Source organism: Pelodiscus sinensis, chromosome 31 (genome assembly GCF_052426305.1).
Source record: "Pelodiscus sinensis isolate ZL-2025 chromosome 31, ASM5242630v1, whole genome shotgun sequence".
Taxonomy (NCBI): domain Eukaryota; kingdom Metazoa; phylum Chordata; order Testudines; family Trionychidae; genus Pelodiscus; species Pelodiscus sinensis.
In genome coordinates this window covers 3,272,053-3,298,583 of record NC_143082.1, presented here as the reverse complement: position 1 = coordinate 3,298,583, position 26,531 = coordinate 3,272,053, and the positions used below count along the sequence as shown (strand labels likewise).

The 26,531-nt window shown below is 65.8% G+C and overlaps 1 protein-coding gene across 1 annotated transcript; it reads left to right on the top strand.

Moving 5' to 3' along the window:
- Window positions 1-7,309: 7,309 nt before the first annotated feature.
- On the top strand, window positions 7,310-25,759 carry HOOK2 (hook microtubule tethering protein 2). The gene is made up of 22 exons (XM_089774630.1): window positions 7,310-7,383; window positions 11,048-11,133; window positions 11,484-11,556; window positions 11,819-11,869; window positions 12,323-12,455; window positions 12,862-12,929; window positions 13,036-13,098; window positions 13,261-13,341; window positions 15,960-16,108; window positions 16,536-16,676; window positions 17,376-17,577; window positions 17,731-17,841; window positions 18,043-18,130; window positions 19,361-19,430; window positions 19,821-19,958; window positions 20,138-20,225; window positions 21,886-21,920; window positions 22,139-22,221; window positions 22,509-22,612; window positions 22,867-22,974; window positions 23,960-24,031; window positions 24,374-25,759. Exons 1-22 carry the CDS (start codon window positions 7,339-7,341, stop codon window positions 24,524-24,526), a joined length of 2,142 nt encoding a protein of 713 aa, XP_089630756.1. The 5' UTR covers window positions 7,310-7,338; the 3' UTR covers window positions 24,527-25,759.
- The last annotated feature ends 772 nt before the right edge of the window (window positions 25,760-26,531 follow it).

Sequence of the window (26,531 nt, the reverse complement as noted above, 5' to 3'; positions counted from 1 at the left end):
CAGCCTTCCGGACGTCTGTCCATTTCCTGATACAGTCCTCCGTCCATCTGCCCATTCCCATACACACTCCTCTGTCCATCTGCCCATCTCTGGACATGCCCCTCCATCTGTCTGCCTGTCTATCCATTCCTGCACACACCCTTCCTTTCTGTTCATTTCCCCCCACACTTCCGTCTGTCCGTCTCTCCATCCCTACATACACCGTGTGTCTGTCTGTCCATGCCTGTACACTCGTCTCTGCCTGTCTGTCTGTCCATCCATCCCTGCACTTACCCCTCTGTCCATCTGCATACAAACCCCTCTCTGTCTGTCTATCCATTTCCATAGACACCTCTCTCTCTCTCTCCCCACCCACAATCCCCTCCATTCCTGGCCTCCCTCCATCCCCAGGCCTGCCGGGGGTGAGGCCTGCAGAGTTCAGGGAGGCTGATGCACCCCCATTGCCCCCTCCTAGGAGGATCTGCCCATGTCAGCAGCTCGCCCAGAGGCTGGGTCTGACGCACCGGGCAAAGTGCGGTCACACCCCCAGCCTGGCGCCTCTGCGGCCACCCCCGCCCTGATCCCTGATGCTTAGGGGGGAAGATGCTGGGATCCTGAAGCCCCACCCCAAGGCAAGGGACAAGGCCAGCAGTGGCTGAGGCCTGGCAAACTCATGCCATGTGCAGGCACTCGGCAGTGTCAGGGGATGAAGAGGGAGCTGGGAGGATGAGAGGGAGATTATGGGGAGCAGAAGGCTTATTCCAGAGCAGCACCAGTGCCCTCAGCCTGCCCGCCCCCCCAGGGCATGAGAAGCTCCCCCCCCTCCCCCCAGGGTCTGGGAGCGGTGTTGGGATCTCAGGCCCCCTGGGAGGCTCTGGGACTGCCTGGCTGGGGGCAGGGTGCGTGCACCCATGGGTGCTGTGCACTAGAGTCTGGCCCTGCCCTGGCCTGGCCTGGCCAGTCTGCCCCCGCCCGGCCATGCCAGATTTCCCTTGTGGGGATCATGTGAGCAGCTGGGTGCCTGCCTGGTTCTCGCCCCAGCTGGGTCTGTAATTAGAGGTGATTAAAGGTCATTATGGAGCCCGAGTTAATGAGCAGGTAGGAGCCCAGCCGCTCTGACAGCCCCATCCGGCTCCCTGGCGGCATCTCCCGGGCGTTGGCGGACTGGGGGCTCCCGCGGCTGCGGTGCCGGCCTCCACCCCTCAGCACAGACAGGCTGGGCCGACCCAAGGGAGACCTGCTAGGGGCCAGACTCAGCAGGGCGGATCTCTTACAGTCAGTGTGGCCTCCCCCTCCCCCCCGCAGGGCCCCACATGGGGGGGGGAGCACTTTCTGGAGGGGGCGCAGCTGAGGCTACTAACTGTGAATCTGCGTGGGTGGGGGCCCCATGTTACAAGTTTGTCCTGGGCCTGAAAAAATTATGCTTGGCCCTGTGACAGTGGGGGTGGTGGTCTTCCCTAGTGGTCAGTGCTACCCCCAATCCCCCGCGTGGCAGGAGGGAGCGCTGTGGAAGTGATCCAGCGGGCCTGATGCTGCATGTCTTTGATGCACATTTTGTAACGGCTGGGGTATGACCCCCCCGCTCTGTCCTGGCCATCGGCCCATGGGGCTAATTCCATTCTTCCTGTTTCCTGACATTTCTTCCCAGGCTCGAACCGGGCACAGGGTTATTCACTTCCTGTCCTCGGCTGTCACGTGTAGTTGCCACACTTCTGCCAGCCAGCTGCTGTACCCCACCCCAGAGGTGGCTGCCTCTAAGGCCTGCCAGGAGGATACGAGGTGGGCCTCAGCCCTACTGGGTCCTTCTCCAGGCTGGGAGGGGGGCTGGTCACATGGCCCGTCCGACTGGGGCTGCTGGTGAATGGGGCGGGGGCAGTTTATGGCTGGTCCATATCCCACCATTACAGCCCATCCTTTGCCAAGCCCCATCACGGTGGGGGGAAGCAGCCGTGCCCTGGCACTGGAAGGGCTAACCCCGTGCTGGGAGCAGACAGTGGCTGAGTCGCCCCTGAGTCACTGCGTCCGGTAGCTCGTTCCACCCTGGGAGCAGCCGAAATGGCCACAGCAAAGGCTGCCCCAGGAGCTTGTTTTCCATCCGCAGTAGATGCGAGTTGGGGCGCGGGGGTTGAGCACACAGGCCCCCGTGTGGGAGGCTGCAAGTTCGGGTTAAAGGGCTTTGGCACAGCTGGGAGCAGAGGGCTCTAGCTGGGAGTGACGGACTCCAGTAGAGCTGGGGCACAGGGAAGCCCAGGGTGGGGTAGCAGGGGCTGCGGGGTGGGGGTGAGGGGTACCAGGACGCCCAGGACTGGCCTGGCAGGGGCTGCAGGTTGGGGGTGAGGGGTACCAGGATGCCCAGGACTGGGCTGGAAGGGGCTGTGGGTGGGGGTGAGGGGTACCAGGATGCCCAGGACTGGGCTGGCAGGGGCTGCGGGGTGGGGGTGAGGGGTACCAGGATGCCCAGGACTGGGCTGGCAGGGGCTGCGGGTTGGGGGTGAGGGGTACCAGGACGCCCAGGACTGGGCTGGCAGAGGCTGTGGGTGGGGGTGAGGGGTACCAGGATGCCCAGGACTGGCGCAGGGGCTGTGGGTGGGGGTGAGGGGTACCAGGATGCCCAGGACTGGCGCAGGGGCTGTGGGTGGGGGTGAGGGGTACCAGGACGCCCAGGACTGGCGCAGGGGCTGTGGGTGGGGGTATGGGGCACTGGCAGACCTGGGGCCCAGGGTGGGGTTCAGCAAAGCTCGGTCCAGGCTGACAGACAGGATTTCATGCAGAGCTATGGGGAAATGACCAAGCAGCCAGGAAAGGCCCCCACTCCCTTCCCCCTACACCCTGGTCTGCTGAGTACAAAATCGGATGGGTGGATCTCAGGGAACAGGGCATGGGGCCGTTCCTCTGTAGGGTGCTCTGATCCCACACTGGCACCAGGTCAGAGCTCTGGGTGAAGGGATCAGTCTGTTCTGCGTGGGAGAGGCCCTGTGCCACTAAAAATTCTTCCGGCCTGGGGCCATACAAGCCACAGGTACCAATCACCCTAGCTCCCCAGAGCCCCTCCCTACACGCAGGCAGGCAACGCTGGCGTCCCCGGAACCCACATTCCTGCACATGGAGAGGGGTGTTGCAGGGAAGCATTGGGGGTGGGCTGGTGTTAGCTAGGGCACTGCTGTGGGGAAGCTCACAGCACCGGGGAAGGGAGGCAGTAACTGAGAATTGGCTCTCCCAGCAGCGCTGGCCCGTGAAGGGTTAACAGAGCCCGGGCCCGGCGTGACGCGTCTCCCGTGTTGTGCTGCCCCCTGGCGGCCAGCGCCAGCACTGTCCGTCTCTGCGCGGAGCCTTGGGCTGCCCAACAGCGCCCCCTGCAGGGCTGCAAGACTCTGGTGTGCAGCGAAGAGCTTCCCTGCTGCAGTGCCCTGGCTAACACCAGCCCAGATCCCACTGCTGTGAGCTTCCCTGCTGCAGTGCCCTGGCTAACACCAGCCCAGATCCCACTGCTGTGAGCTTCCCTGCTGCAGTGCCCTGGCTAACACCAGCCCAGATCCCACTGCTGTGAGCTTCCCCACAGCAGTGCCCTGGCTAACACCACCTGCTTTTCTCATCTGTCAGTCCTAGTGCACAAAATATTTTTAACCCACCCCATACACCTCCCCACCCCGCAGCTGCTGCATCTCACTCCCTGGGCCTCTCAGGTTCACAAACACTCCCAGCACTCAAGAACAGAACAGGGCCAAAGCAGGCCTCCTAATACACCCAGGCCCCAATAGGGGAGTTGATTGAGGCTGCGAAGGGCCTGTCCCAGCCTGGCTCTGATTCATCTGCCGGGGAACTCCTGTAGGTAGCTTCCCCAAAGCAGTTCCCTGGGGAAGCCCCCCCCCCCAGGACTCACACACTCGCTCATATGCAAATCAGAGGAAGCTGGGGAGTCCCAGGGTTGCCACTTCCCCAAACCATTCGCATCACCTGGGAGCCCTCTCCCCAAAAACCCCTCAGCGCTAGGCAAGCATCGCTTGTCCCACCCCAACCCCATGTACTCTCCCTTCCCCCACTGAGATCCAATAGGGGTAGTGCAGTGAGATGCAGTGAGGACCTGTGAGGTGCAATGGGACAGTGGGGAGAAGTGAGGTGCAGAGAGGTGCAAAGGGGCAGTTGGGAGCAGTGAGAGGCAGTGGGAAGAAGTGAGGTGCAAAGAGGCAGTGAGGTGCAATGGGGAGCAGTGGGGTGCAAAGGGGCAGTGAGGGGCAGTGAAGAGAAGTGAGGTGCAAAGAGGTGCAAAGAGGCAGTGGGGAGCAGTGAGGGGCAGTGAAGAGAAGTGAGGTGCAAAGAGGCAGTGTGGTGCAGTGGGGAGCAGTGAGGTGCACTGAGGGGCAGTGGAGAGAAGTGAGGTGCAAAGGGACAGTGGGGAGCAGTGAAGGACAGGGGAGAGAAGAGAGGTGCAGTGGGGAGCCGTGAGATGCCATGGGGCAGTGGGGAGCAGTGAGGTGCAAAGGGGCAGTGGGGAGCAGTGACAGGCAGTGGGAAGAAGTGAGGTGCAAAGAGGCAGTGAGGTGCAGTGAGGAACAGTGGGGTGCAAAGGGGCAGTGAGGGGCAGTGAGAGGCAGTGGGGAGCAGTGAGATGCCGTGGGGCACAGTGAGGGGAGCTCTCTGGGAGGATCTGTGTCTAGCTCCATAGCTGCTCCCTCAGCCATGTCCCTCCCCCGCCCCCACTCCTGCATGGCCGATGCCGGGGAGCTGTCTTGAGGTGCCTAGAAAAGAGGTTCAAGCCCCAGCTACCCCCTCTGGAAACCTGACTGGTTCTGCAGGCAGCAAAGGGGGGCAGGAAGGGGAGGGGTGCTGGATCAGCTCCCCCTTGTATCACTCTCGTCTCCCCACAGCACCAGCCCCTTCTCTGCCCCCCTCCCCCTCCCCCTCCTGCGTGGGGAAGTCTGCAAAGTGTCCAGCACCCACTGGTGCTGCCACAGGCTCAGAGTCCCTGCACCAGGTGGCTGTGAAGGACCCACTGCCCCTCCCAGCCCTGTGCTTGGGCTCCAACTCCAGAGGCCACAGGGGCAGCCTGAGACCTTCTGGGTTTAGCTGCACCTCACGCTAAGCCAAAGACTCACATTTGTGCATGCGTGTGTGTGCGCATGTCTCTGTGTGTGTGTGTCAGTGTGCATGTTTGTGTGTCTGCATGCATGTTTGTGTGTGCATGCTGGTGGTGGGGGGTTGGCTGTCAGGGCATCCACATGCTGCCTTCTATGCACACTGCAGAGTATGAAATTCTTTGTTTCAGAAAAGATGAGATAGAGGAGGGTAGGGATGGAGGGGAGTGGGGATGAAGGGGTGTCTGGGGATGGAGAGGGGTGGGGATGGAGGGGGGTGGGGATGAAGGGAGTGTGGGGGGATCGAGGGGGTGGGGATGAAGGGGGTGTCTGGGGAAGGGAAGGAGGTAGGCGTGGAGGGGGTATCAGGGGACAGAGAGGGTGGGCATGGAGGGGGTGTCTGGGGAAGGGGAGGGGGTGTCTGGGGACGGAGGGGGGTGGGGATATGGGGGTGTCTGGGGACGGAGGGGGGTGGGGATATGGGGGTGTCTGGGGAAGAGGAGGGGGTGTCTGGGGAAGGGGAGGGGGTGTCTGGGGACGGAGGGGGTGGGGATAAGGGGGTGTCTGGGGAAGGGGAGGGGGTGTCTGGGGACGGAGGGGGTGGGGATAAGGGGGTGTCTGGGGAAGGGGAGGAGGTGTCTGGGGACAGAGGCGGTGAGGATAAGGGGGTGTCTGGGGAAGGGGAGGGGGGATAGGGGGGTGTCTGGGGAAGGGGAGGGGGTGTCTGGGGACGGAGGGGGAGGGGATATGGGGGTGTCTGGGGAAGGGGAGGGGGTGGGGATATGGGGTGTCTGGGGAAGGGGGGTGTCTGGGGACAGAGGCGGTGAGGATAAGGGGGTGTCTGGGGAAGGGGAGGGGTGCGGATAGGGGGGTGTCTGGGGAAGGGGAGGGGGATAGGGGGGTGTCTGGGGAAGGGGAGGGGGTGGGGATAGGGGGCTGTCTGGGGAAGGGGAGGGGGTGTCTGGGGACGGAGGGGAGGGGATATGGGGGTGTCTGGGGAAGGGGAGGGGGTGGGGATATGAGGTGTCTGGGGACGGAGGGGGAGGGGATATGGGGGTGTCTGGGGAAGGGGAGGGGGTGGGGATATGGGGGTGTCTGGGGAAGGGGAGGGGGTGCGGATGGGGGGGTGTCTGGGGAAGGGGAGGGGGAGGGGAAGGGGAGGGGGTGTCTGGGGACAGAGGGGGTGGGGATATGGGGGTGTCTGGGGAAGGGGAGGGGGTGGGGATAGGGGGGTATCTGGGGAAGGGGAGGGGGTGCGGATAGGGGGGGTGTCTGGGGAGGGGGAGGGGAAGGGGAGGGGGTGTCTGGGGACGGAGGGGAAGGGGAGGGGGTGTCTGGGGAAGGGGAGAGGGTGGGGATGGGAGGTGTCTGGGGAAGGGGAGGGGGTGTCTGGGGACGGAGGGGGGTGGGGATATGGGGGTGTCTGGGGACGGAGGGGGATATGGGGGTATCTGGGGACGGAGGGGGGTGGGGATATGGGGGTGTCTGGGGAAGGGGAGGGGGTGGGGATGGGGGGTGTCTGGGGACGGAGGGGAGGGGATATGGGGGTGTCTGGGGACGGAGGGGGGATATGGGGGTATCTGGGGACGGAGGGGGGTGGGGATATGGGGGTGTCTGGGGAAGGGGAGGGGGTGGGGATGGGGGGTGTCTGGGGACGGAGGGGGATATGGGGGTATCTGGGGACGGAGGGGGGTGGGGATATGGGGGTGTCTGGGGAAGGGGAGGGGGTGGGGATGGGGGGGTGTCTGGGGAAGGGGAGGGGGTGGGGATGGGGGGTGTCTGGGGAAGGGGAGGGGGTGAGGATGGGGGTGTCTGGGGAAGGGGAGGGGGTGGGGATGGGGGGTGTCTGGGGAAGGGGAGGGGGTGAGGATGGGGGTGTCTGGGGAAGGGGAGGGGGTGGGGATGGGGGGTGTCTGGGGACGGAGGGGGAGGGGATGGGGGGTGTCTGGGGAAGGGGAGGGGGTGGGGATAGGGGGGTGTCTGGGGACGGAGGGGTGCGGGCGAATGGCTAGAGGAAGCGCAGGGTAAATCCCCTTGGGGTTCCCAGCAGAGAGACCATAGAGGGAACCCTCCGCTGTCCTAGAACGGCCGTTCGCCATCGAGCCTACCTGGCCGGTCCCAGGCTAGAGCGCCGCCTGCCCGGGCTAAAGATGTCGGCTGTGGGCGGAGGGGGCGACGTGTGCCAGGCGCCGCCGCTCTAGGCCGGGCGAGCCCCAGTGTCTATGGTGCTGGCGGACCGAGGCGCTCGGCGGCCGGATCGTGCCTGGCCCCGGGGGCGGCCGGAGCCATGAGCGTGGACAAGGCGGGGCTGTGCGGCTCCCTGCTCACCTGGGTGAGTGGGGGTCGCCACCCCCGGGCTGGGGGGAGGGGAGCTGGAGGGTGGTGCCCCCTGGATTATTGGGGGCTGGGGGGGAGGGGAGCTGGAGGGTGGTGCCCCCTGGATTATTGGGGGCTGGGAGCCGCAGGGTGGTGCCCCCTGGATTATTGGAGGGCTGGGGGGGAGGGGAGCTGCAGGGTGGTGCCCCCCTGGATTATTGGGGGGCTGGGGGGGAGGGGAGCTGCAGGGTGGTGCCCCCCTGGATTATTGGGGGCTGGGGGGGAGGGGAGCTGCAGGGTGGTGCCCCCTGGATTATTGGGGGGCTGTGGGGGGAGGGGAGCTGCAGGGTGGTGCCCCCTGGATTATTGGGGGGCTGTGGGGGAGGGGAGCTGCAGGGTGGTGCCCCCTGGATTATTGGGGGGCTGTGGGGGGAGGGGAGCTGCAGGGTGGTGCCCCCTGGATTATTGGGGGGCTGCGGGGGAGGGGAGCTGCAGGGTGGTGCCCCCTGGATTATTGGAGGGCTGGGGGGGAGGGGAGCTGCAGGGTGGTGCCCCCTGGATTATTGGGGGGCTGTGGGGGGAGGGGAGCTGCAGGGTGGTGCCCCCCTGGATTATTGGGGGGCTGTGGGGGAGGGGAGCTGGTCTGGAGGCCCCCGGGTTATGGGGGCAGGGGGTTGCCCCCAGGCCGTGGGGGGAGGAGCTGGGAACGGGGGGGGGGCTGCCCTTGGTTGGTCTGTGCCTTCTTCGGGGGGGCTGCCCTGGGTGTGTCCCCCAGCGGGGTCTCCTCTAGCCCCCTGCCCCCTCCCTGGGCCCCCACTTGTGTGCACTTTGTACCCCTGCTGCCCCACCCCTCTGAGTGCCTCAGCCCTGTGCTGCTCCCCCTCAGTGTGGGGGGGCTGTATGTTCACACCCCCCCTCCCTCCCCACCCCCGGAGAGCCCCTCACATTCCCATCCCTCCCTCAGAGCCCTGCGGCACCGTGCCCAGAGCGCCTACTGATCTGGCTCCAGAGCCACTGGGTCTCCCCTCCCTCACCCCCCCCAGCACCCTGGGGCACTGCCTGCTGGTGTTGTGCTCCTTGCTGGGCGCTGGGAAGGGAGAGCTGACGCACCGGGACCCCCCTGCCACAGGCTGGCCCCCAAGAGGGCAGGGTGTGTTCTGGGGTGCAGGCAGTGACTGGGGAGCATGGAGGGGTAGAAAGCTGCTGCTGGGGATGATGGGGGGGAGCACAAGGGGGCAGGTGGGGTGAATGGGCCATTAATGGTTGGGGTGAAGCTGGCCCTGGAGTGGCGGGGCTCCAGGAGCTGGTTCAGTGAGCACCCCCCCACCCCCGCAGCGATCCTGGCAAGTGCTGGCCACAGGCTCTGGGTGCTGTGAACTTCCCACCGCAGCAGTGCCCTGGGTATCACTGGGGGGGACGGGGGGACAGATCAGCGGGATGGCTTGTACCAATGCAGAGGAGAGTTGGAGGGGCTAGGGGCCCAGCCTGCCCATGGCTAAGGCCAGAGTAGCTGTGGCTGGGCCGGAGCCGTACCTGGGTCTCTGCCAGGGGGATTAGGCTGCTGGGAGATCAAAGCTGCCACGGTCAAGGAGTAGGCGGTGGGCGTGATTCCTCCCCATCCCCTGCACCTGCTCCAGATGCTGGGAGGTCCCAGCTGAGCCGTGGCGGATGCTGATCCCTGCTGTGGGGGGGGGAGGGGGATCTGGCTGTGGGGAGGCCTGGGGTGTCTGTAGCCTGGGGTTTGTGTGTTCTGTGGGTCTCCCCCCCCCTTTGTGCCGCGGAGCCACTGGGGCGGTGCCACACCCCAACTCGTACGAGGCCCCTCGATGCCTCCCTGCCAGTCGGCCAGGCCCCCAGGCGGGCCTCCGGCACAGGCCCCCCTCCCGCTTCGCCCAGCTCCTGTTCAGAGGCTTCCTGGAGGGTCAGTGCGCCCTGGCATGGGACACAGAGCAGAGTGGGGGCAGGAGCTGGGGCCCAGCATTAGCCAGGGCACTGCTGCTGGGGGAAGCTCGCAGCACTAGGGGCCCGGTCCGTTGTCTGCCTCCCACAGACCCGCACTGAGTCCACATGTTCCACCCGTCAGCCGTCCCGCCAGATCCTCCCTTGAGCTGCGGCTGCTCCAGCCAGTCCCTTCCCAACCCCTCGGTACCACCCGGGGCAGTTACATGGCTCTGCCCCAGAGCAACTGTTCACCCCTCTGCCCCTCCCCCGGGTGAGGAGCCCCGAGCGAGCCAGTCGCTGCCCTGCCTCTGGGTCACAGAACCCCCACGAAAATGTCCATCTTGCTGCCCTGTTCCTTGGGGCAAGGGACCCGGGCCTGGCAGAGCACTAGGAGCTGGACGCAGCCTTCCCCGAGGCACCGCTGGAATAGCCCCCGGTCGTCGGGCCGCAGTAGAGGGGGAAGCTAATTTGCCTGGGGCTAGGGGAGCTTTGCTGTAGTGCTGGGTTGGGGGATGGAGGATGGTACCTTCTAGAGGGGATCTGGGGAGGAGGGGAATGGAGTATGGGGCCTCTCCCCTCCCCAGAGCAAGGGGCTGGCTGGCTCAGGTGGGGAATGGGGCCCCTCCCCTCTAGGAGGTGCTGGCTGCAGTCAAGGGGTTTTCTCTATGGGATGCAGGCCAGTGATCCCCCTCATTTCCCCCCCATCCATGTGTGAAATAAATTTTGTGTGCCCCGAGGCATGTGCGGATGTGCACCACCAACAGAAACACATGCTGGCACTGTGGGCGCTCGGCCAGTCAGCTGGGCGCCATTTGAATCGCTCCTGGGGGGGCGGGCTGCCCCAGCTCAGCTGATGTTCTGCAGAGGGCCCCTTTGTGAGGCCCAGGGGGCACCAGAGACCTATAACTGGGGGCGGGAGGAAGGGCCCTGTGGCTTCACAGCCCCACCTGCCCTCTGGGCCCTGCCTGGCAGCTGAGTGCAGTGATGCTGGGGATGGGCAGGCGCGCCTGCCTGTGGGGGGGGGGGGGAGCTGCTGAAAGTTCGTGCCCTCCAGCATCGGCCGAAAGGGGTTGGGGGTCCTCTGGGAAGCATCTGCCACAGGGGTTAGACACTGAAGCCAGTGCAGGGCTGGCCGTGGGGTCTCGCTGGGGCAGGGGGTAGGTTTAAGCAGGGAGGTGCCATGTGCGGACGGAGTCGCGTGGGGGGGGGGCAGGGCCAGCTGGCTCGGAGGATCTGTCACTTCCTCATGCAGGATCAGGCTGCTGGAGTAGCAGCTGGTTCCTTCTTGGTTTGGGGAGCCAGCTTTGTGTGGGGCAGGGAGAGCTGGGGAGGGGGGATTTCAGGGCCTGAGTTAGTGGGGGGGCACCTGGTGCCCTCCCTCGGCCCAGGGTGATCTGGGGGGGCCCAAGCAGGGGCTTTGTACCTGTCTTGCGCAGCGTGCTGAGGTGGGGAAGGTCAGCTCTGGGGGGAGCCCCGGAGTGTGTTTCAGCTTCGATCACCCTGTGGGTGGATGGGAGGAGAAGAGGATCAGGGAGGGCTGGTGCCCCCGGTAGCTGGGCCGTACAGACTTGCTCCCATCTTGGCCTGGGAATCCAGAGGTCCCAGGTTCAATCCCCACTGCCAGCCCCTCGCCCCGGGGGCAGGTCTACCCCAGCCAGATCTCTAGGTGGCTTTTCCCACCCCGCCCCCCAAACTCATTCACTCCTTGCCTCGCTGAGCTGCCTCCGTCCCCTCCCCAGCTTCAGACCTTCCACGTCCCGGCTCCGTGCCGCACCTACCAGGATCTGACCAGCGGGGTCCCCATAGCCCAGGCGCTGCACCGGATGTAAGTACAGCCCCTGGCTGGGAGACCCGTGCAAGAGGGGTGGCAGGGTTGGGGGGCAGACTGGGGTTCACTCCTGGCAGCCCTGGGGCTTGGCTCTCTGATGCGCTGGGCTCCAGGGCGGGTTTCGGCGCGAGGGGCCCGGAGGGAAGCCGGTGTCCACATCCGCCCCCACCGGCTGCCCCTTGTCCCAGCCAGAGGCTAGATTCCTGCCTATGGCCCGTGCTGGGCGTGGGCGGCCAGAGGGGAAACCAGATCCTGCCGCGAGTGGCAGCTGCTCTGGGCAGGCCAGGAATTCCCCCTCCCCACATCCTCCCACCCCCCACCCGCCCTGCCACCTCCCTCCCTTTCAGAGATGCCGCTTGGTTCAATGAGACCTGGCTGCTGCGGATCAAAGACGACACCGGGGACAACTGGAGGCTGAAGGTAACCTGCTGGCTTAAACCCGGGGGGGGGGGGAATGGTTAAAATCTGCCCCCCCCACCCAACTTCTCGGCCGGTCAATTCCCATCCTCCACGGGGACCTGGCTGCCGCCTCGTGTCCTCCCTGCGGCCCCCCAGCAAGCGCCGCTCCGGCCTGAGCCGAGTTGTGGGGGTCTGAGCCCTGCCTCCCATTGAGACGGGGCTCAGCCCAGGGGGGCGTGGCCTGTCCAGATCCGGCGTGCCCAGCTCGTGCTCCCTCTTCCAGGTCAGCAACCTGAAAAAGATCCTGCAGAGTGTGCTGGAGTACTCCCAAGATGTGAGTGTCCCCGCTCCGGCGGTGGGGGGGGCAGCTCTGGTCGGCTCCCTGCCCTGCTGAGCTCATGCTCTAGGTTCCCGCAGGGCGGGTGGGGAAACTGAGGCAGCAAGGGACAGCAATTTGCCCGTGGCAGAGCCGGGAGCAGAACCCAGATGTCCTGACTCCACTAGGCAACGCTGCCCTTGGATGTGGGCTCTGCTCTAACGTCCCCAATGGTGCCCGCGCCCTCCCTGTATGTCTGGAGGTTGCTCTAAAGGGGCCCGCTTCCCCCCAGTGCCCACAGGGCTGGTCACGGGGGGCTTACAGCTGGCCTGGTACGTTGGCCTGGGGGGGGGGGTCTCTTGTGCCAGCCCGTCTGTGCCCCGAGCCCCATGGGTGCTGGCTCCAGCATGTGGAGGGAGGGGCAGGTGTCCGTGGGGCAGGAGGGCGCTGAGCCCTCGGTCTCTCCCCCAGGTCTTGGGCCACCAGGTCTCCGAGCACCACCTGCCGGACGTCAGCCTGATCGGGGAGTTCTCGGACCCCTCGGAGCTGGGCAAGCTGCTGCAGCTGGTGCTGGGGTGCGCCATCAGCTGCGAGAAGAAGCAAGGTGGGAGGAGCCCCCCTGCCCGTGTGCTCCATGGCCCGAGGGTGGAGGAGGGGCAGGCGGTTACTCCCTGCGGGGGTGGGGTGTCTGTCTATGGTGCTGCTCTGGGGCCCCCCAGACAGGACGGGCCCACCTCCCTCTGCCCCGATTGCACGGCTCGTGTGGGGGAGGGGCATGCCAGGAACCCCCAGGGAGCCAGCTGGCAAAGGGGCCGTCTCCATGTGCCCCACCCCACCCCTGCAGGGAATTGGTCGGGGCCCCTGCGGCCCTCTGTGCGGTGTGGGCCTGGTGCCCGTGCTGTGGAGGGGGGAGGGGAAGTGGGGGGGGGTGGCTGGCATCGGGGGAGGGGCTGGAGGGCGGACTGTGGGCATAAGGGGCAGGGATTCAGCTGCTGCCCTCCCTGTCGCAGAGCACATCCAGCAGATCATGACCCTGGAGGAGTCTGTCCAGCATGTGGTGATGGCAGCCATTCAGGAGGTGAGCCGGGGCCGGCGCAAACCAGCACCGGGCAGCTGCTGCCTGGGTCTTTGCTCCCCCTCCCCAGCCGCCTCCGGCCCGCCTGCAACCCTTTTCTCTCCTGCAGCTGATGACCAAGGACCCGTCGGACACGCTGGCCTCCGAGACGTACGGCAACTTCGACAGCCAGGTGCCCCTGCCTCAGTTTCCCCACCTGTCAAAGAAGGGAGAATTCGGGGGCTGTTTTGGGCGGGGCGCATCTCTGGCTCCGTGGCCTCTTGGAGTGGGAAGGGGGCTGGAGGGGGGGGACGTGACCGTCACTAACCGCCCTCTCCCCCGCCCCGCCCTGCAGTCCCGGAAGTACTACTTCCTCAGCGAGGACCTGGAGGAGCCAGACGACATGCGGCAGCGCTGCCAGGATCTGGAGCAGCAGGTGGGCAGGAGCGGATTTTCCCCCGGCTCGGGGCTGTGGGGGGAGGGGGTGCTCGCTCCTTCCAAAGAACCCAGGCGCCGCAGCTGCCTCGGCCCAGCCCGCAGAGGGGCAGCTGCTCTCGGCTCCGGAGCCTCGACTCTCCGGCTGGAGAGGCTCCGGGCACTCCCAGTGGGATCCCTGCCCTGGCTACTGGGTCCCGTCTGCACTGCCTGGATGTCTCCCCTCCGGCTGGTTTGTGGTTGCAGTGTCTCTGCTCCTCCGGGCCTGTGTGGTGTGTGGGTCTCTGCATCTCTCCCCCTCCTTCCCCCCCAAGTGGGTGTAGCGCTGCTGCTTTTGGAGCTGGGGTTCGTTTGGGGAGGGGGCTAGGGCAGGAACGGGGGGGGGGGGGGGGAGGGGAGAAAGAGGATTCGGTCGGGACACCTGAGGTCTCTGAACAGTTGGGGCCCTGTTGTGTTTGGTGCTGTATGCACATGGGGCAGCTCTTCTACAAAGACGAGCAAATGAGGGGGGGGGGGTTGTACAGAAGGACTGTCCTTCCAGCTTCGGTGGGAGGGGAAACTGAGGCAGAGATGGACGTGACTCCGATAGGAAGAGGGTGGCAGAGCCAGGGATCAAACCCAGCTGTATCGGCAGGTGCCCTCAGCACAGATTGCCTTGCTGGGTTCAAGCATTCTCCCTTCCCCTCCTTCCGTGGGACAGGGTCCAGTGTGGCCAGGTGCAGGGTAGCCAGTGGCTGAAGAGAGCTGCTATTGGCAGCAGTATGTCAATCAGGCTCTACTTCCACCCCTTCCCCAGGTGAGAATAGATCAGTGAGGGCGCAGAAGCAGCCAGCTCAACTGGGAAGGGGGGGAAGGAAACCCATCTCGGTGCTGTCAGCCTCCTGCAGCAAGGAGTTCCCCAGGTAGCGGAGCCTCTGTACCCATCCTACCGATTCCTCTGCCTCAGGGCGTGAGATCCCAGCGGGGTGTGCATGGGAGGGGGCGGGAAGATGTCTGAGCACAGAAGAAGCAGCTTCATCGCCGGGGACTCCGTTGGAGACCAGATAGGGTGGGAGCTGGGGAACACTTGATCCCCGGCGGCAGGGGGGCGTGGTGGGTTTCCGCCTTCGGATGCCCATATAACAAGAGCCCCCTCCCCCTGCAGTGCAAAGCACAGCGGTCCCCAACTGACCGCTCGCCATAAACCGCCCCCTTTGCTCCTGCAAGGTGCTAACGTATCCCCGGAGCCGCGGTTCCCCTGCGGGAAGGTGAGTTTGCCGTTCGCCCCCCTCCCTCTGCGATAACAGAGCTACTGACACAGCCACCAGCGCGTCCGTTTCCTCTGCATGAGCATGTCTGTCATGGAGCTGACTAATGCAGGCTGCTTGGAACACCCTGGCGGAGGCGGGGTGGGGAAGGGGGCACGTCTCGCTTACCTACTGACGTTCTTACAGCTCTCCTGGGTGGCTCGCCAAACTCTCTACCCGGCTGCAAAGCCCGGGGAAGTCCCGGGGGGGCGGGGCGGGGCAGTGTGTCTCAAAGCAGATTGCTGAGTTACGGGGTGCCGGGGAGGGGATTGGAGTGAATGGAGGGCTGGAAACTCTGTGGAAAGAGCAGGGTGAGGGGATGCAGTAAGAGGGGCCATGTGATTAAATCTTCCATGACTAGATGAGAGTAGGGAGGTGGGGAGCATCTCTTCTCCCTTCTCTGGCAGCACGAGAACGATGGGACGTGCAGATCAATGGAAGGATGCTCCTTTCCCATTGTTGGCCTGCGGAACTCACCGCCACATGATGGCGTAGAGGCCAAGAGCTCTGCAGGACTCAGAAGAGGGCAGCCACAGTTAGCCCAGCTCGTGTCATCCCTCCCTAGTTGTAGGGGGCATCCAGTGTCTGGGGTTTACCTGCTCGGGGCTTGTATCCCCATCTGTCCTTTCATAAAAGGGACCTGCCCATGCGGCCACCTCTGCTTAGGATCTAACTCAGCTCTCCTGTAAGCCTGGCTTCTGAGCCCTTGCGAGAGTGGGTAACGGGGCATCTTATTCCCCCCCTCCCCTGGGGGCTGCCAGGCCAGGAAGGTGGCACGGAGCCCAGTGCCAAGCTACCCCCTTCAAAGGTGACCGTCCTGGGCGCATTGGAGCGGGTCCGAGGGCCCGGCGTAGAGTGGAAGCTGCCTGGCGTTTGCAGACTCTATGCCGCGAAGGCCCAGTGTGAGTGCAGGACTGGGAGCCAGGACTCCTGGGTTCCCTCCCCAGCCCTGGGACGGGAGTGAGGCCTAGTGGTTAGAGTGGAGGGGGTTGGGACTGGGAGCCAGGGCTCCTGGGTTCCCTCCTCAGCTCTGGGATGGGAGTGAGGCCTAGTGGTTAGAGTGGAGGGGGTTGGGACTGGGAGCCAGGACTCCTGGGTTCCCTCCCCAGCCCTGGTTGGCCTCCATTGGGCCCGTTCTGTAGCCCCGTTTGTCTCCTCCCAGAGCAGGGGGTGGGCGGAAGCAGTCGGCTCTGGGACAGCTGAGCCCAAAGGTGAGTGTGTGTTTGTGGGGGGGGGGGGGGCGTAATCTCTTGGTCTCTGCGGGGATGTGGGGGGGGGGGGCTCTCTGCCTGTCTCCACCACGGGGCTTCTGACTCCCTGCCCTGGTCCTCAGCTCTCGGCCCTGGTGGAGGAGAAGAACAGCCTGGCCCTGGAGAACAAGGCCTTGAAGGAGCAGAAGAGTCGTCTGGAGTCAGACGCGGGCAGCAAGAAGCTGCTGCTGCTGCAGGCTCAGCTCGCGCAACTGCAGGAGGAGACTTTCAGGTGTGTGTGTGTGTGTGGGGGGGGGAGATGTCTAGGGTGGGAGCCAGGGCTCCTGGGTCCTGGTCGGGCTCTGGAAGGGAGTGGGGCCTAGGGGTTAGAGCGAGGAGCCAGGGGCCCTGGTCCGGCTCTGGGAGGGAGTGGGGCCTAGGGGTTAGAGCGGGGGAGCCAGGGGCCCTGGTCGGGCTCTGGGAGGGAGTGGAGCCTAGGGGTTAGAGCGGGGAGCCAGGGCCCTGGTCGGGCTCTGGGAGGGAGTGGGGCCTAGGGGTTAGAGCGGGGGAGCCAGGGGCCCTGGTCGGGCTCTGGGAGGGAGTGGAGCCTAGGGGTTAGAGCGGGGAGCCAGGGGCCCTGGTCGGGCTCTGGGAGGGAGTGGGGCCTAGGGGTTAGAGCGGGGAGCTAGCGGTGTCTCACCTGGGCCCCGTCCCCGCAGGCTGGAGAGCGGGAAGGAGGACTTGCGCACACGTTGCGAGGAGCTGGAGCGGGAGGCGCAGGACCTGCAGCACCGGAACGAGGAGCTGAGCAGCTTGGCCGAGGAGGCCCAGGCCCTGAAGGACGAGATGGACGTGCTGAGGTGAGAGCTTCGGGCCTGTTGGGATCCCGCCCCGACCCCCCCCCCCAGTCCCACAGCGCCCTGGCGGGGTGTGGGGGGGGGGGGAACTCACCCTCAGGCCGCAGGGCAAGGCAGGAATCCCCCCCCCCCCCCCCCGTGAGCTCTGACTGTTGCTGTCAGGCTGGTTAAGGGCGTGTTCTGCCGCCCCCTGTCTGCACGCAGGAGCGCTCCCCCTGTGGGAGAAGAGCCTACTACTGCTAGCTCAGGGGAACCCCTCCAGCTCCAGCGGGTGCAGCTGGGTTTCTGCTGCCAGGGAGCCTCGGTTCAGTGCCCTGCCTACCAGCCGGGGCTAAGCAAGGCAGGGCCCTGTGCTTTGGGGTTGCTGGGTTCAGACAGCCCCATGTTCTGCATCCCTAAATCTCTGGGGCCACGTGACTGGTGGTGGGAGGGGGGGCAGCTCACCTGAGAACTGTCCTGTTCTGAGGCGCTTGGCACTGGCCGTTGTTGGGAGACGGGTCACTGGGCTAGATGGGCCACTGGCCTGGGCTCCGTGGGATGGGGGGAGTTGGGCAGGGAGCCAGGGTTCAGTGCGCGCCTGCCCCACCCCACACCTGCAACCCCTGATTCTCTGCCAAGGCCATGGGAGGGGGGATGAAAGCGGCACCCCTAGTCCTGCCTGCTGGCCCCCAGCTGAGAGCTCGGCCCCTCCCGCCCCGGCAGGCACTCCTCGGACAAGGTGGCCAAGCTGGAGGCCATGGTGGCCGCGTACCAGAAGAAGCTGGAGGACTTGGGCGACCTGCGGCGGCAGGTGCGGCTGCTGGAGGAGCGGAACACGGTCTACATGCAGCGCACCTGCGAGCTGGAGGAGGAGCTGCGGAAGGCCAACGCCGGCCGCGCCCAGCTGGAGACCCACAAGAGACAGGTGGGGGGCGGGGCTGGGGGCGGGGCTGTTGTCTCCAGCAGGGGTTCTCCCTGCCCCGCTTAGCTGCGGTTTCACTGATCTGCTGGCCCCCCCTCCGGGGACCTGTCCCGGGTCCCAGGGGCCACCTCAAATCCCGTCCCTGTCCCCCCGCAGGTGCGGGAGCTGCACAGCAAGCACTCGGAGGAGGCCCTGAAGGCGGAGAAGTGGCAATTCGAGTACAGGAACCTGAAGGAGAAGTTCGAGGCGCTGGTGAAGGAGAAGGAGGTGAGGCGGGACGGAGGGAGCCTAGTGGTTAAAGGGGGGAGGCTGGGAGTTGGAATCGCTCCAGCTTCGGGAGGGCAGTGGTGGGTAGTGGTTAGAGCGGACAGCCTGAGCGCGGTGAGGCCTGGGTTTGGCAGCGTGGTGATCCGGCTCCGTGCCCGGGTGGAGGGCTCTGCTGACCCCCGGCTGCTCCCCTCCCCCCAGCGCCTGATGGAGGAACGGGACTCCCTCCGCGAGGCCAACGAGGAGCTGAGATGCGCCCAGGTGCAGCAGACATGCCTGAGCCAAGCAGGTGGGTGCAGCCCGAGCTGGGCAGGGCACGTGGGGGGCGGCGGGAGGGGCAGCTGCATCTCCTGCCACAGTAGCCCCCCTCGCTCGGCCCGAGGCAGGGAGGAGACGGAGTTTGGTGCCGCCGCCCTGGCGAGATGTTGGCTTGCGCTGCATGGAGCCGGTTCGGGCCCTCGGCAGACTCCCTTCCCCCTTGGCCGCGAGCCGCAGCTGCCTGTGGCTGAGCATCACGCTCCGCGGCTTCTCGGCCGGGTAGCACATCAGCTCGCTTCGCTTTTCAGCTCCAGCTGGGAGCGTCCCAGCTCTCTCGGCGGATTGGCCGTAGAGCCTCGTGGGAGCTGAGGTTTGGTCTCCTCGTAGCCTTGTTCTTCTCCAGGGGCCAAGCTCCTTGGTGGAACTACATCTCCCACAATGCACCCGCCTGCCCGGGCCGTGAGGCGGCATCGTGGGAGATGTGGGTTGCGGCACCCGGCCCATGGAGAACGCACTGGGTTCTCCAGCCAGCCTACTTCTCCCGTGATCTTGCCGCCGGGACAGGGCCGCTGGGTGCATCGTGGGAGGTGTTGTCCTGTCAGGGAGGCTGGCCCAAAGAGCGCAGGAGAAGCACAAGGCAGTTGAGCCACAACTCCCATGAGGCATTGCAGCCGCACTTCCGAATCTGAAATCGTTTGGCCCTGCCCCCTGAAATCTTTAATCTGTTCTAATTGTACCTTTGTGTTCGTGGGGCGCCCATTTCCTGCCCAGCTCTAAGACATTGGGGGTTTTGAAACTCTGATGCAGAATCTGTGGAACTCCCTGCCACATGATGTTGAAGTTAAGAATTTAGCGGGGGGGGGGGGCGAGAGTACCTCCTTCTAGGCTGTTACACATAGTGTATCCCGTTCCTACATGAGCGCCCCATGCTGCCACCCACAAAGGGGGTGGGTAGGAGAGACCTCACCCTGCATAACACTGATAACTCTCCGTGTTGTTACTCCTGGCACCCGCCCTGGTTGCAGACAGGACAGCGGATAGCCAGGTGCTGGCCGTCGTTCCAGCTCCCTCCGTGGCCATGGGAAGTCCTGGGCCGTGCCCCTAGCCTGGAGCAGGAGGCTGCAGGTTGTGACCCTCACGTGGCATCTCAGCGTTGCTGGCAGGGGAGAATCCGCACCCATGTGGGGCTAGTAGGGCTCTTCTGAGTCAGGGCGGGTCCCTGTTCTTCCATGTAACCCCCCCCCCCCACTTCCTCTTGCAGACGCCCTGCTGGACGGAGCCTCTTCTCCCGTGGACAACCTGGCTGCTGAGATCTTGCCGGCAGAACTCAAGTAGGCCCTGCCGCCGGGGGGCCAGAGGGGCGTGTTGGGGGGTGCCCTATCGGCCCTCTGTGTGCTGCGTCTGCAGAATCCGGCTAGTCCCCCTCGGGGTGAGGGTCTCTGCTGCTCACCTTTGGGTCCCTGAGCTGTTCCCAGCTGCCTGCGTGGGCCAGCGAAGGGCCTGGGGGGTGGATCTTAGGGCTGGGGGGGGCGCTGGACAGGGAGGGCAAAGCCCGCCTGGCCCGGGGCACAGACCCTGCCCGGAGGCCTGGTGCCCACAGCGGGGAAGGGAACTCCAAGCCGGGGCAGTGCCGCGGCAGGGGACAAGGGTCAGTCTGAGCCCAGCCGCACGTCCCAGCCTAGCCAGGGGTCTCCCTGAGCCGCCCCTCTCCCCGGCCCCAGGGAGACCATCGTGCGCCTGCAGCAGGAGAACAGGATGCTGTGCGCGCAGGAGTCCGTTTACCGGCAGCAGCTGGCGGAGCTGCAGGAACAGCTGGAGGAGTCCAACCGCGCCAAGAACCGGCTGGAGACCCAGGAGAGGTGATGGGGGCGGGGGGCTCTGATCTAGGCTGACAACCCCCCCCCCCCAGCTCCTCTCACCTGAGAGCCAAGCGAGGCTCCTGGCCATGCACCTGCCTGCTAATGGGGGGGGGGGGGGCGAGCCTCAGCCCAGGGGAGGGTCCCCATTGTGCCCCCGGCTAATCTCCCTCCCTCACCAGGCTGCACCAGCATCAGGTCTCGGAGCTGAAGGCCCAGGTGGAGGAGCTGCAGAAGGCCCTGCAGGAGCAGGATGCGAAGGCGGAGGATGTGAGTCTGGCCCCGGGACTGGCACCGCTGTAAGGGGAAAGGTTCCCCCTTCCCCAAGCCACAGGGAGAGCTAACGGCTCATGCTGAGCCTGGGGTCTCTGGGCCTGGCGTGGGCACCGTGGCAGGGCCCCTGGGGCGCCCCCTCCTGCGTTGCCCCCGCCCCGGCTGGGGGTTGCTGCTCGCTGCTGGGGGAGGGGTGCCGGTGTGTTCCAGGTCGGATCTGCCCCACTGTGGGGAGGGGCTGGAGATCCGTGCATGGGGGGGGGGGAGGCAGCTGGGAGGGGGTCCGGCCTCCCCAGTTTCTCCTTGGGAAGGGGGAGGCCCCTGCAGTCTCTGTGCAGGGATGGGAGCCCGCACCCTCCCCCCGCCGCCCCCCCCCTGCTTGGATCACGCTAACGCTTCTCTCTCCCACCTCTCTCTGTCGCTGGCTGCCTGTCCCCTCCCCCTGCAGGCCATTGTAAGTACCAGCCGTCCCCTCCCTAAACCCACCTGGCGTCTCTGCTCCTTTCCTGTCCCGGGGCAAGGGGGCTGTGGGTTTGGGGGCCTGCCCCAAGACACTGGATCTCTGGGGGGGGGGCAGCCCTTCTTGAGCGTGGGGCACAGGGCAGCTTAGAAGGAGTCTTGAGTTGGGGGGGGCTCCCTACTCCCCACACACAGAAATCTGGGCTGTTACTCTGGCTGTTAACGCTGCTTAATTTGTTTCCTGGCTCATTAAACCCCCCTCGGGGTGAGAGTCCCCATTGCAGCAGCCGCAGGATCTTGCGGGCGTCTGGCCTGGCCTGTTCGGCTGCGAGCCCCCGACCTGCGCACAGGCCTGGCAGGCCGTTCGCCTCCTTTCTAGAGCTTCAGCTGGTTTATTTTTAGGCCTTTTGTGTCCATTCCGCTTTCCCCGTTTCCGACAGCTGGGCGAGGGGCCCGCCCCTCTAGTGATGGGCACAGCTAACCAGCCAGAACAGCTGGTGCACAGATCCCGAGGGACACCCCGTCCTGACACGTGCTCAAGCCGCGTTGAGCTTACGCAGCCTGTCTGGATGTGGCTGTTACTTCCTCCGCGGGGGGGGGCTGTGCGGGGAGGCGTCCGGTGAATTTGAGGCCGTTGACCGACACCTAAAACCCGGCTCCTTCCGGGCCTCGCGGTAGACAGAGGCGCCTGTTCTAAACAGTAGCTTCTACCCGTAGCTAAGCCCAGGGCTTCGGGGGCGGGACCCTCGCTCTGTGTCTGGCTGCCGCAGACAGGCTTTGAGGCGTTCAGCGGCTGACCGTGCCCTGGGTTTCATGCTGGCTCGGTCAGTGTAAAGCCGCCCCCCGTGGGGCGGGGGGGATCCAGTGACTAGCTCGCAGCAGGAGGACTGGACCTTGGCGGTCACTAGGCGTGGAACCGGCTGGGTTCGAAGCCGACCAGGAGGGGCCTGATTCCCCACCCCTCACCCCCACCCCCGAAAACCTGGCACAGACTGGCCTGTGACCCCGGGTGTCGCAGGAGCTGGGCTGAGACCCGGGGCCAAGAGAGCTGAGTGGGGCTGGGAGGGGTCCGGCAGCAGGGCTCCGTGTTCCCAGCGCTCGAGGCCTTTCGGGGAAGGGAGGGGCCGTGCCTGCTGGGTGGGGGGGGGCAGCTCCGAGCCTCTGGCGACCTTCACCCTCTCCTCCTCTTCCTCCCCAGTCCGGCCTGCTGAAGAGGAAGCTGGAAGAGCACCTGTAAGTGCTGGTCTCTCACCCGGGGTGGGGCGGTTACTAGGCCCGGCAGCCGCTGCGGGGCAGACGCATCCCCTGGCCATGGCGCTCGGGGCTCTGCCCGCTGGGGCGTTTCCCAGCCAGCTCCGGGGGCCGGGAGGGGCCTTTGCTGGGCCAGGCATGGTGGGGGACGGGGAGACCTGGGGGCGCCGGGCACCTGACAGGCCTTGACTTTCCCCCAGGGAGAAGCTGCACCAGGCGCACTCGGAGCTGCAGAGGAAGAGGGAGTACATCGAGGACTTGGCCCCCGGCATGGACAGCGAGAGTACGGGGCTGGGGGGGGGGGCGGGCCGGGCATAGAAGGGGGGAACTGAGCCCAAAGTGGACAGTGCGAGTATGAGGGTTGGGGGAGGGGTGACTCTGGTACAGATTTGGAGGGGGCGGGGGGGGGTTATCCGGCTGGTCTCTCGGATGCTTCCCCCCACAAAGTTGTATCCCTGGTACGTCCCTTGCGTGTGACGTAAGCCTGGGAGGGGCGGGGGGGGGGGCTCCGTGCCTCGGTTTCCCCAGCTGGGGGGCGCTGAGGGATGCTGACCTGGCCCCTGCCCCTAGACGCCAGGAGGATCGACGAGCTGCAGCAGAGCCTGAAGAAGAAGGACGAGGACATGCGGGCCATGGAGGAACGCTACAAGCGCTACATGGACAAGGCCTGCACGGTGAGCCCCGGGCTGGGGGCCTCCGGTGGGGAGGGGGCTGAGGAAGCGCCGTCCCTCGGGACACTCAGGGGCCGGGCCCCTGTCTCCCCACAGGTGTGGGGGGTCTCGCCACCTGTGCCTCCCCACAAAGGGCGTTGCTGGCGGGGGGGCAGCTCTGGGAAGTTCTGCAGCGCCCACAGCTACAACAAGGCTCCCCGGCTGGCTGGGCAGGGGGTGTCCTTGGTCACCCCCTGGTTCCATCCACCTCACTGCAGGTCATCAAGACCCTGCACCCAAAGCAGCAGCCGCTCAAGCCGCCCCCGGAGATCCAGGCCTTAAAGAACCAGCTGCAGGAGAAGGAAGTGAAGATCCATCGCCTGGAGGTGAGGCCCTGCCATGGGGTGGGGCAGTAACGAGCCCCTCTCTCCCCCCCCCCCCCCGGCGCTGGGGGTCAGTCCCCCCTCCTGGACGGGGCACAGAAGCGGCCGTCGCTCTCCGGCCGCGCGATCCAGCCTCATGCTTCAGCGGCTCCTGGGCAGGGGTCAGGAAGGAAACTCCCTCCCCCGCCGCTCTGTGAATTTGCCTTCCGCCGGAGGCTGCTCGCCGATCGGCTGGGGGGTCTGGCCCCTCTTCCCACGTCGGGTGGGCGGGGAGCACAGGGGTCCTCCAGCCGTTCTCTTCCTGGCGCGTACCCGGCCCGGGATCCCCACGGCTGCCTTGGGCTCTGGCTGGCAGCCCCCCAGGGAAGGGGGGCTTGGCCCCAGGGCTCCCGACAAGCCCCGGGTGCTCGCAGGCCGGAAGGCATGGAACCGGCTGGGGTGGGACATGAAGCCGGCTGCCCTGGAGGGGCGGGCACGTGATCGGGGGAGGGGTGACTCAAACTGGGGGAGGTGTCTGGGCCCTTGGACACGCCTCTCACAAAGTCCATGTTCCCGGGCCTGGCAGCTGGGTGCTCCAGGTGGCTCTGTGCCTCAGTTTCCCCGGGGGGTGTCCCCTGTTCCTAGCTAGCTCAGTCCTTGGTGGTGGAGGCCGCTGGGGGGGGGGGGGGATGTGGTGCTGCCCATTGCACTAGCGGTTGGGTGGGGCTGGACAGAAGGACCTAGCCCCAGTCGGGGGATCCCTGCACCTGTAGCCAAACGCTCTCGGCCAGCTGCTGGGTCTGCCAGGCAGCTTGCGTTGTGGGATGGGGCGGGGGGGGGGGGCAAGGGCCCCACCCCTCCCAAGGTCTCAGCTGTCTCAGGAGGCCCCCATGTGGCCTGTGGGAGTCTCTCTGGGGGGCAGGGTGAGGGCCTGGTGTGCCCAGCCCCATGTGCCCAGCCTGACTCTGTCTCTCCCCCCCCCCCCCCCCCCCCCCCCCCTCCCCAACAGACTAACCTGGAGAAAACGAGAGCCCAGCGGGAGCAGGAGGAGAAGCTGATCATCAGCGCCTGGTACAACACGGTGAGTGGGGGGCGCCGGGCTGCCAGGCCGGCGGGAGGCAGGGTGGTATCGGGAGGGAAGAGGTGGCGGGCTGCCAGGCCGGCGGGGGGCAGGGCGGTATCGGGGGGGGGGGAAGAGGTGGGGGGCTGCCAGGCCGGCGGGGGGCAGGGCGGTATCGGGGGGGGGGGAAGAGGTGGGGGGCTGCCAGGCCGACTGGGGGTGGCACCGGGCAGGCTGGGGGGATGCCAGCTTGACCCCATGGTGTCCTGCTTGGGCTGGGCATGTGCTCTGGTGTCCCATGACTCCCGCTCTCGGGGCGGGGCTGCCCCTCCCCCCACCCCCTGACCTCCTGCTCCGTTGCAGGGCATGGCGCTCCACCAGCAAGCCACAGAGGAGCGATCGGCCGCCTCCGGCACGGCCCAGTCCTTCCTGGCCCAGCAGCGCCTGGCCACCAGCGCCCGCCGGGGGCATCTGGGGCGGGCCAAGTACGGAGACAAGGCCCCCCCGCTGCACTGACTGGAGCCCCCTGGGCTACATGGGGGGGGGGGGGGGGGGGGGGGCTCTCACAAGTGGAGCTCCCTGCCCCTCAGGCCTTTAACCCCTTGCTGCCTGGCAGCCTCCACCCCCCCGCGCTGCCCTTTCTTTTGGGGGGGGGGGACTGCAGGCAAGGGGCGAACCCCGGGGAGGGGGTAGAACAGCCTGCACTACCCAAGGAGCCCAGGGCCGGGGGCACCTTGGGGAATGGATCTGCCCATGACTGGGGGAGGGGACGCTGGACCCTGCTACAAGCCCCAGTTGCTTTGCACTACTAGAAGGGCGAGGGGGGCAGCCAGGCCTCTCCCCCCGTGCTCACATCCAGGATCCCTGGGCTGGTCCCTTGGGGTGCTAGTGGGGGAGCTGCTCCCAGCAGTGGCCATCCCTTCCCTCCCCCGGGAAACCCCCCCCCCATTTTAACCCCTTCTTGGCCACGCTGCTTAGTGCAGCCCTGCCCCGGCACCTGGGGCTCAGCCTCCGTGGCCACCTGGCGGGGGCGCTGGGTCAGGGCGAGACAGCTGAGTGTGCGCCAAGTGCTGAGTCCCAGCGGGGGGGGGGGGGCCTGGGTCAGGCCTGCCCCTGGCACTGGGCCTGTCCTGCTGCTTCGTGCCGCCCAGCCTGTGGCCGGGGGGGCTGGGATCTGCCGCCTCCTCGTTCGGCTAGTGCAGTCCCAGCTGCTGTGGCATCAGATGCCGCCCATCTCCAGGGAGAGCCGGGATCCCTGCCCACCTCCAGCACCCGCCAGCCGGGCGCCTGGGCTGGGACACCAAAGCTGCCAGCCCCTCGTGGCCTGGCCCTGGGGAGAAAGGCAAGTCCCGGCGTCGCTCGCTGCGGCCCGCGGCAAAGCCCTGCTGGCCAGCGCCGGGGCTGGGACTCGCCTCGTCTTTTGGCTTTAACGTGGCCTCTTGTGGTACCTCTGCTCTGCGTGGCTGTAAGTGGATTGAGTTTTACGCGGGGGAAGGGTTTGGGTCCAGACTTGGGCTGAGCCCTCCTCTTCCCCCCCCTTTTTAATTTTGTTTTAGGGTATAATTTTAGTTGGATGCTGCTGGGTTTTTAAAGATGCAGACTGTGTATTTTGTAAAACTGACAGGTGGGGAGGAGGGACTTGGTGGCTCTGTTATTTTTCTACTCTCGGGCAGCCTGCAATGGTGCACGGGGCCCTGGGCCCCTGGACTGAATCTTTACACTACCAATAAAGACACTAGAATCTGCTGATCTGTCTCTTGAAGCCCACAAATCTCTTGGCTGCTTCGGCCCCTGGGGGTGAGGAGCAGGGCTCCATGGCTTCCCACTGTTTTCCATCCATGTGTGGAATAAGTTTTGTTCTGTGCACTGAGGCATGTGTAGAGGTGTACCACCCATAGAAACCTAGGTTGCGGGTGCTGTGCTAATCAGGTGGGCGGCCCCTGAATCTCTCCTGCACTCGGCTTATGGGTACAAGGGCCTCCGCGGGCCAGGTGGGTTGATCCTGCCCCCAGGCCAATCAGGGATTGGGGTTAGGGGCAAGCACATGAAGTTTCTGCCACCCTGCCCCCGCCCTGCGAGGAGCGTGAGATACTTAAAAGCGTCAGGCGCTCCTGGCAGGCTGCAAGGAGACTTCACACGCTCCCCAGACCAATCATCGGCTGTGGGTGGGGAAGCAGCGAAGTCTCCTGGCCCCCCACTGGGTGCACTTCAAACATTTCTGAAGTGGCCCCTGGCAATAATTTTTTGCCCACCCCAGTCCTAGGGCCTGGAGCCCATCTTGGACTATTAGGAGTATTACGGTAATGCTTAGGCGTTCCTGTCTTGGATGAGCCATTTTGCTGGGGCTGTGTGTGTTAAGTGTATTACGGTAAGGTTTCAAGTCTTAGAGCAGGTTGCTGTGGAGTATTAGGTGTACTGCGGTAGAGCCTAGGTGCTACCGTAATCTATCTAATAGGTCATGGAAGAGCCCCAGTCCTGAAGCAGGGCCCATGGGGTGTGGCCCTGTAGGGGGTGGCTGCTC

Bases quoted from the DNA above. Each gene is read 5' to 3' on its own strand.
- HOOK2 (XM_089774630.1), top strand. From the start codon at position 7,339: ATGAGCGTGGACAAGGCGGGGCTGTGCGGCTCCCTGCTCACCTGG. The intron at 19,959-20,137 runs GTGATGGGGGCG...CTCCCTCACCAG, and splicing joins CGGCTGGAGACCCAGGAGAG to GCTGCACCAGCATCAGGTCT. The intron at 22,975-23,959 runs GTGAGGCCCTGC...CCTCCCCAACAG, and splicing joins TGAAGATCCATCGCCTGGAG to ACTAACCTGGAGAAAACGAG.